At 42.6% G+C, this 8,810-nt stretch overlaps 2 protein-coding genes across 2 annotated transcripts in view; one reads left to right on the plus strand and one right to left on the minus strand.

The window, feature by feature from the left end:
• Window positions 1–3,909, minus strand: part of Rida (reactive intermediate imine deaminase A homolog) — a 13,161-nt gene extending 9,252 nt beyond the window's left edge. The window contains exon 1 of the mRNA XM_055620168.1: window positions 3,761–3,909. Within this exon, the coding sequence (XP_055476143.1) occupies window positions 3,761–3,825 (65 nt within the window). The 5' untranslated portion in view covers window positions 3,826–3,909. The remainder of the gene's footprint in view (window positions 1–3,760) is intronic.
• Window positions 3,910–3,991: 82 nt separating this feature from the next.
• Pop1 (POP1 homolog, ribonuclease P/MRP subunit) overlaps window positions 3,992–8,810 on the plus strand; it is a 33,728-nt gene continuing 28,909 nt past the window's right edge. The window contains exons 1-2 of the mRNA XM_055620156.1: window positions 3,992–4,121; window positions 7,937–8,080. Coding sequence (XP_055476131.1) covers window positions 7,939–8,080 — 142 coding nt within the window. The 5' untranslated portion in view covers window positions 3,992–4,121; window positions 7,937–7,938. The remainder of the gene's footprint in view (window positions 4,122–7,936; window positions 8,081–8,810) is intronic.

Here is an 8,810-nt window from a genome sequence, read left to right on the forward strand (position 1 = left end):
AAGAAGAAGAAGAAGAAGAAGAAGAAGAAGAAGAAGAAGAAGAAGAAGAAGAAACTAATTTTTAATTCCATAATATCTCCTATTTTCACTCAGCTCTTAATTTGTATGTGAATTACTATCAGAACTTTCTTCTTAAAGTGATTGGTTTAGACTAGTCACAGTGCAGTGCTGAGAAAGCTTCCTTATTTACGCTTGGGAACTAGTGTTACTGTTATGTTCAGTTAGATGATAAAGGAGCAAACTAAGAGAGACAAAGTCATTCTTTAAGGTCACAGCAATAAAAAGAAGCCAAGTAAGAATTTATATCCAAAGTCCAATTCTTAACTCCAACTTTTGAATGTTTTCCCAGAAGGTCAGCCACACAGTGAATCATACTAAGAGAATTCTTTTTAGTTTTCTTAAAATTCTTCTAAGTTGGGAAACAACAAATGAAATTGTTCAGACTGAACCCTGGTGTCCATTACACAACTTTCAAATTGTATTATACCACTTAGTGGAATGACCTTGGCAAATTAGTCAACTTAGCATATGTCAGCTCTTACATCTGAAAAATGGAGTTATAGCTGCGCTGTCAGTGGGGGCACACACCTGTAATCCCAGCAGTCAGGAGGCAGAGGCAGGTGGATCTCTGTGAGCTCTAGGCCAGCCTGGTCCACAGAGCTAGTTCCAGGACAGACAGGGCTGCACAGAGAAACCCTGTCTTGACACCCACCTCACAGCCCCAAAAAGGAGTCTGTAATAGTAACTGTGCTCAGGGAGCACTATCCAGTGCTTTAAGAAAGCTTCAGTCCTAGCAACCACTGCGGCTCTGACTCTTCTTAGTGCATTAAGGACTGAAAGAATTATTTTCAGAAAACAAATTTAATAAAACGATCCCTTAAAAGACAGGGTGGGATTACACCCAGGGCCTCACACATGTCCACATGCTCTTTCGCTGGGTGACATCCATCCTTAGCCAGAAGTACACTAACATCATGATTATTATGCTGTGTGTTTGCCCACTGCCTGTGTGTATACCCACGGAGTCAGAAGAGGGTGTTGGAGCTTCTAGAGCTCGGATTACTGATGGCAGTGAGTTGACTGGTGTGGGTGCTGGGAACCAAACCTGGGTTTCTGGAAAAGCAGAAAGTGCTCTTAACTGCTGAGCCATCTCTCCAGCCCCAGCCAGAAACATTTTTTTCTTTTTTTTAAATAATTTTATACATTCACTTGTATCCTAGCTGTAGCCCTCTCCCTCTTTCTCTCCCAAACCTCCCTTCCTCCCTTATCTTTTCCCTGCCCCCTTCTGAGTCCACTGAGAGGGGGTGTCCTCCTCTCCTTCCTTCTGGCCCTAGCTTATCAGGTATATACAGGATGGTTGCAGTGTCCTTATCTGTGGCCTAGCAAGGCTGCTCCTCCCTCAGGGGGGGAGGGGAAGCTCATGAATTCATGTCAGAAATAATCCCTGTTCCCCTTAGCCAGAAACATTTTTAACAAAGAGAGCAGGTCCAAGGTTTTGAGCCAACTACAATATGTAAATAGAATTTTGGAACTTACTAACACTTCTTTTGCCATTTCAAACAAAATGTGCACAAAGTTATAAAACACCAGGTACACAATTTAGGCGGAAAAAATAGTTTAATTGCAAGACTATCTCCCCCAAATCTCTCCATTCTGTATTCTTTTTCCTCTATGCCCTCACTTCCTCTGGTAGGAGTGCCAGTCGGTAACAAATTAACTTTAAAGAGTCAAACTTCATAACACTGCCAGAAATGAAAAAAAAGCCAACCTTTAAAATTTAACCTGACTATCTTTTAAAAGGAATTTTTCCAAAACTGTTTTCTTTCTCTGCTCCAAATTAGAATCAGTTTTCCCACCTTTCACTTGGTCTCCCACTCCATTAAATTTCACTTCTAGCCCTACTATAATAATCACTGTTCTGCCACATGTGGATTGGGGGCTAGGGTTTGAGTTCAAACCAAGATGCCACCTGCAAGCTATATGACCTTGAGCTTGTGTTTTTAAAAAATGGAGAGACAACTTAAAGGAGAAAAGGCAGTTGTTACGATGCCTGTCATAGAACATTTAATAAACTAATGATTCTTTTTCTTTTCCATATATAGATGAAGGCCTTTCATACTGGATTACTTTTTACACATTTTTGAATCAGCTAAGTACTTGGCATGCACTACACATCTTCCTCAGTTCTAATTGGCAGCTGTTGAAAATCTTCAGCTGACTGACAGCAAAGAGGCACTACAACAGAAATTACTTTTTAAAAAGGAATCAGCTTTAGATATACTTTAAGAGAAGACTTAGAAAGAAATTAGAGAGAAGAAAGTTTATAAGAACCCGTAAGATACAATGCAGTGATTTTCAAAGCTGAGGCATTTTGAGAAATAAGGTCTTAAGCTAGGTATGCTGGTCCCATCTCAGTGCTAAGAATGCTAAAACAGGAGAACAGCAGGCTCCAGGTTAGCCTGAGCTACAAAGCGAGACCCTGTCCTTCACAGCCCCACAAAATGAAGTGAAAAGAAGTACCATTTCTATTTAAAAGCACTTCTTCTAAGTGGAGATAAAGCCAAAAGATAGTTTTTTTTTTTTTGTTCATTACATATATGATTAGCTCTAGTATACAGGGCAATCTCAGAATCAGCGTTGGTGTTACTTGCTTTTTGTTTATTTGTTTGTTTTATTTATTTTTTTGTTTTTTTTAAATTAAATTTAATTTAAATCACAGGTCATTCACTTGTATCCCAGCTATAGCCCCCTCCCTCTTTCCCTCCCGATCCCCCCCCCACCCCCCCACCCCCCCGTTTTCTTTTTTTGAGACAAGGTTTCTGAGTGTAGTCTTTACTGTTCTGGAACTCACTTTGTAGACCAGGCTGGCCTAGAACTCACAGAGATCAGCCTGCCTCTGCCTCTGCCTCCTGAATACTGAGATTAAGGGCATGTGCTACCACTGCCAGCTACCTGCATTTGGTATTAGTGGTGAAGAAGCATGGACAAACCATCAAACACATCATAGTGAATTCCTGTATATTGTAAAGTCCAGGGACTTGGATAGATATATGAGTATATGCTGAGTATTGCTGTCCACATGAGACAAGTACAGCTGTTGATGGGTTTTACTCTTGTGAGTTAGGAAAGGGTTAGATTGAACTTTTACAAGTCAGTAAAAGAAGCCTGTCACAGCGGAACCACACAGTGTACGATTCTTTTTGTAGGAAATGTCTCTAAAAGGTAAGCCCTATAGTGATGGAAAGTAAATAAACGTAAGGGATTGGGGGAAGAGGTCATGTGGAATGAAAGCTTACAGCATAAAGCTTATTTCAGGGTGGATGTAAATGTTTTGAGAGTAGAAACTGGTGATGGCTAGACAACTTTTGAGCATGGTAAAAGCCACTGAAATGTACCTATTAAAGGAATGACAATTTATGGCTTATTATGTCACAACAAAGCTGTACTAAAACCAAAACCAGAAGCCACCAAGAGGAAAGCCGAGTGCGCTGGCGTGCGGGATGATACCACTTCTAGTCAGTGCAAGCAGGTGGCACGCTTAGCTCCGGGGCCAGGCAGCTCCAGAGCGGACAAAATCCTACGAGTGCAAGCTTCTGGTCACACTAGGGCTCCCCTGAGGGATTTGGGAGCACTGTCCCCTTTCTGATCTCAGTTTCTCCGCCCATTATAAGGAGTTGGTTCTGACACCCAGCGGCCGCAGCTCCAAAACTCACAACCCCGCACACAGCTGTTCCCTCAGCGCTACCGTAAGAAGCATTACCTGTAGGCACCAATGGCCGCCGGGGCTTTTGTGGTGCTGATCACCTTTCTGATTATGGACGACATGTTAATTCTTCCCTCTTGAAGACGGTCCAGAAGAAGAAAACACAGGAACTCTACTCACTCTTCTCCACACCAACCAGACCGCCCTAGGTGGTAGGGTTTTAAAGCCTCGGGGACGCCCCGGGCGAGTTCTTAGGCATGATGGGAATTGTAGTTCCCGCGCGCCTCGCAGACACGTGGAGGAAGCAGCCGTTTTGCTCATGCGCCCTCTGCTCTCGCGTTCCCATGCTGAGGTGAGAACTCCTAGGGGTCTCAGAACCTTGTCACACCGACCGGCGGAGCCCTCCGAACATCTGCAGGTTGGTGCAGAGGCGCTGGTGCCTGGCGGGGTAGCCAGCTCGTGGGGTCGCGCGCCCGCGGTGGCGGGGTGGGCTCGCGGAGGTCCGTGCTGCCGGGCCGGCCCTCTCCCAGTCTAGAGGCTCCGGCTGCTGCAGCCGAGCTTCATGCTTGTCGTTCCCCTGGCAGGCGAAATCCCCTCTGGGAATGCGCTTGTGTCCCTTTCCTGGTTCCCTAACAGATCGGGGGACCCAAGCAGAGGTGTGGCGTTGTTTGCCTTTCGTCATCCATGGCTTCCCTTCTCTGCGAGATCGCCTCACGACCTGAGCAGAGTCCTAGTGACTCTGGTTTCAGGGGAAGAGCCATCTTTAGCTCACGACCTCGGGTATATAAAGTAGATGTACAAATCAGTTACTGACAATATATCGTAAAGAAGTCTATTTATTTGGTGTAATTTTTACCATTTATTAAAGATAAAAACGAATTTGCACTCTGAGATAGATGTGCCTGTTTATTTGTTCATAAAGACAAGTCTTGGCTGAGTATTTGATACTGCAGGACATAAAGCATATAAACTTTTTTTCAGAGCTTGAGCTTATCTATCGTTTCATTTTATAATAGCGCTGAGATGACATTTTGCCTAAATACGTAGTATAGGCAGAACTATGATTGGGGGCAGTTGGGAAAGCCTATCCGCATCTCAAACCAAAATTGATGATTAAAAAAAAAAAAAAGACTTAAATAAGCAACTCAAACATCAGTTTTTGAAATCACACATTGCAACCCAAAGATTTACTAATTGGGTACATGCTGAGAATGAGTTTAGGAAAAATTTAAGCCTGTTTTTATATCATTGCTTTTTAAGAGCATAAACCTGTACATCCGGTAGAAACACTGGATTCCTAACTTGCTTGGAATCGTGGCTGAGATGTTTCAAGCAGTGTTTGTTGGTGTTGCATGGTGTGGAAGCATGGGCTGTCAGCACAGAAGTGTGTGCTGAACTGAAGCTGCCATGTCATGGTACGAGACAGTTGAACACAGTCAGAGACACCTTGGATTCATTACACATTTGATTTTGAATTATTATTGCTAGGTTTTTCATCACCCCATATTCAGCTACATGACACCATATGGGGTTGTAACGCATGGTTGATGAAGCTCTGAGGCTAAGTACAGTTTTCCCACCGGGAGCTGGACTCTGGGTAGATTATGCTATGCGGAAGGAACAGTGCCAGCCTACATGTTTCTGACATGTATAGTCATTCTTCATTTGTATGTGCAAGTGAGTATCCAGTACTTTTGTTTTGAGCCCCGACTTTGTAGTCTGTTAAGTCCTATGTGACAGTGAAAATGTCAGATCTGTGACCTTCTATAAGTATAAGAAAATCTTGTTTATTCCCGTCATTTTGTTCTGCATTAGACTGGACTCCACTGCCTCTTTGGTTTCATTCTCTTCAACCCATCTTCCAGTCCTCCCAAGTTCTGATTCCCACGTTCACACTGCAGATTCCCGAAAAAAGTTACAGCTTGAAATTTCCTTACTGGCTTTTCTTGGGATGGTGCACTCTTTCCCCATGTAATATGTTTTATATGTGTTCTCAGTCTCCAGGTGTTTTGAGGTTTAGGAATAGTGAATGGAGCTAGCAAGCCTGGATTGAATCTCAGAATGTTCATCAGCTTGGAAAATTATGTCACTAGTGGCTTGGTTAATTTCTCTTTGAGGCACAAGAATGACACAGTTCTCTTTGCTGTTGTCTCCGTGAAGCTGGTGTGTAGGTAGAAGTAACTTCCAGTATTAAAGGATTGAAATTCATGGTTGGTAACTGCGATTCAGAGTCTTTCTACCTCCCAGTAGGAAACCTCCCAGTAGGACATCTTTTAGTTTTCTCTACATCAGAAGAATTAATGGCTGTTTCATGGGGTTCCAAGGTCTGTCTCTGGCTTTAGGGAATATGTCAGGGCCTATGTTGCCCCTTTTGTCGATGTGTATATCCACTAGGTTCAAATTTCACACATGCATACTGTTTTACTAAAATAACCTTTCAGGTCTTTATGTTACATAGTGTGGCATATAGTTAAAAGTTGAATCTCTGCTCAGTTATGTTATGAATTTTATTTTGAAAAAGAAAACAAGTGTTTCAGATTGATTCAGTGAAGAAAGAAGGGTATTGAGGTCGGGATTTGGGAACTCCTAAGTAAGTCCATCGGGATCAGTTGTGTTGTCGTTCTTTTTGTGTTTCACTTGAAGTCAGAGTCATTATCTGTTGCTTCATCAGTCAAGTGTTGCTCCATGAAGTCAAAATCATTATCTGTAGTCTAAATGAAAATATCAGTAATTTATCTTCAGTTTGGAAACACATATTTTGATTATAATTTATTCTGTTATCTCTTATTTCATCTAAGAACTAAGATAATATGTTATAAGTAATTTGATTTTAGTGATTTTAATCTCTCCTCACTTTATGCATTGTTACATTTGTATGTAGTCTAATTATTTGGCAAGGCAAAATATGCCAGCTGGGACAGTTCTATGAAGAAGCTTCTTTTCATTTGTTTTTTGAGACAAAAGATTATGTGAAGCCCAGGTTGGCCTGGCACTTGCTTTGTAGCTCAGGTTGGCTTGACCTGGAAGATTTCCTTCAGCCCAGCCTCTACCTCCATTCCTGAGTATAAGCATGCAGCAGTACTGAAAGGGTTAGACTAACTTTGTAACCTGTATGTCTTCTAAAGCCTATAGTTTTGAGTTTTAGGTTCAGGTTAAGCTAAAGCCTCTTAGTACCTTTCCAGAGAATGGAGAAATGTGACCCTATCTGTGAGGACAGATATATATATATAAAAAGGCAAGCAAGCAATGACCTTCACTCAGCAAAAAGAATGACCAGACCCTTGTCTTAAAGATAGTGTTTCTTAGCAACGAACCTAGATGGCCTCAATCCTTCTGAGTAGCTCCTGACCTCCAGCCAAAGGATGAGCTAATCACACCCACCTTCAATTGCAGCTGCATCCACACTTGGCAGGACTGGCCAAGCTTGAGCACCTAAGACTAACCAATTATCTTACTTTATAGCTTCCTCATCCAATCCTAAATTGCCAAGACTGCAACTTCAAATCTCCCGCAATTTTTCTTTTAAAAACCTAAAGGCCTTTGTCTTCGGGTGCCACTCTTTGCTGACCGGCAGGGGTGACCCCATTGCGCAGTGGTTAATAAACCTCTTGCTTTTGCAACGAGTCTTGGTCTGGGGGAGTTTCTGAGAAGGGCACGATCTTAAACTCCTGAGCTGTGAGACCCCAGGTCTTACAGTACCACACTTTGCTAAGAAATGTGTTTTTTTCTGTTGAGATGAGCTTTGGGTATAGGTACCATTCATGTCTTCACTGAAAATTTCTTTTTTGGAGTCTTTGCCATATATATTTTGGTATCATCAAACTTTGAGTTATTTAAGTATTAAATGTATTACTTTTTACCTTTATTATTTATTAGTGTTGGGTGTTAGGGCATGCCATAGTGGGCATGTAGTTGTCAGAGGACTTTTCCCCTTGCACTGTGTAGGTCTCAGGGAATGAATTCAGGCTGTCAGGTATGGTGGCAACATGCCTTTATCTGCTGAGTCATACTGCTGGCCCATTTCAAAATTAAATTCTTTTGTTGATGTGTTTTGAGATGGGATCTCTTGGAGCCCAGGCTGGGCTCATATTGTGTAGCTAAGGGTGACCTTGAACTCTTGAGCCTCCTGCCTCCACCTCCCAAATGCTGATGTGAGCAACCATACCTGGTAATTCATTATTTTTGAAGTAAGAGTTTTCTCTTCCTCTATTAAGTGTATTGCTTTCTTTCCAGAAATGTCTAATGCAAAAGAAAGAAAACATGCTAAGAAAATGCGAAACCAGCCCAGTAATGTGACTTTGTCTTCTGGCTTTGTGACTGAGAGAGGTGGAAAGCACCATTGTGGAGGGGGGAAGCCTTCCCAGTCTCAGAAACAAGGTAACACACACACTGTTCTTTCCACTTCATTCTGACTAGTTGCTTTTGCCAGTTTTGTTTGCTGACCATCATCTCAAAAGAGAGATATAGGAAACTCTTTATCAAAGTTTGTCCTTGCAGACTTACCTTCCTGTTAAAGTGCACTTATAACTCCACTTTAACATTTATGGAGCTGTGCCAGTCATCCTTGGGCATGGAGAAAGCAGGAGAAACTTTAGTTTCTCCCAGTGTCAGTTGCCAGCTGGTCTCTTCAGCTGTTGCCAGGGGGTGCAGACTGTAGAAGGACACAGTGGTGCAAGGAGCTCCAGCTCTGCCTGGGGTTTGAATCTCAGCCACAGGCTCACCCCACACCAGTCGTTTAACACTTTTAAAACCATTCTTTCTTTTGCAAAGTAATGGAAATAGAATCCACAAGTATGAGTTATTTCTAGACTTTAAAATCACAGGCTGCTAAGATGCTCAGTGGATGAGGTCCCCGCTGGGAGGTGGGAGATGCTCAGGCCACCCAAGCCTGACCACCTGAGTTCCATTCCCTAAACCCACCGAAGAAGGAGAGAACTGACTTCTGAGAGTTGTCCTCTGACCTTCGCTTGTGTGCCAGGGCACATGTGTGAGTCTGTGTGATAATGATACATAACATTACAATCTGTGTAAGAGTGAACTCTCTCTTCCATTCATTTCATTGTGTGTGTGTGTGTGTGTGTGTGTGTGTGTGTGTGTGTGTGTGTGT

The sequence above is a fragment of the Psammomys obesus genome, unplaced genomic scaffold, assembly GCF_907164565.1.
Source record: "Psammomys obesus unplaced genomic scaffold, mPsaObe1.curated_primary_1811, whole genome shotgun sequence".
Taxonomy (NCBI): domain Eukaryota; kingdom Metazoa; phylum Chordata; class Mammalia; order Rodentia; family Muridae; genus Psammomys; species Psammomys obesus.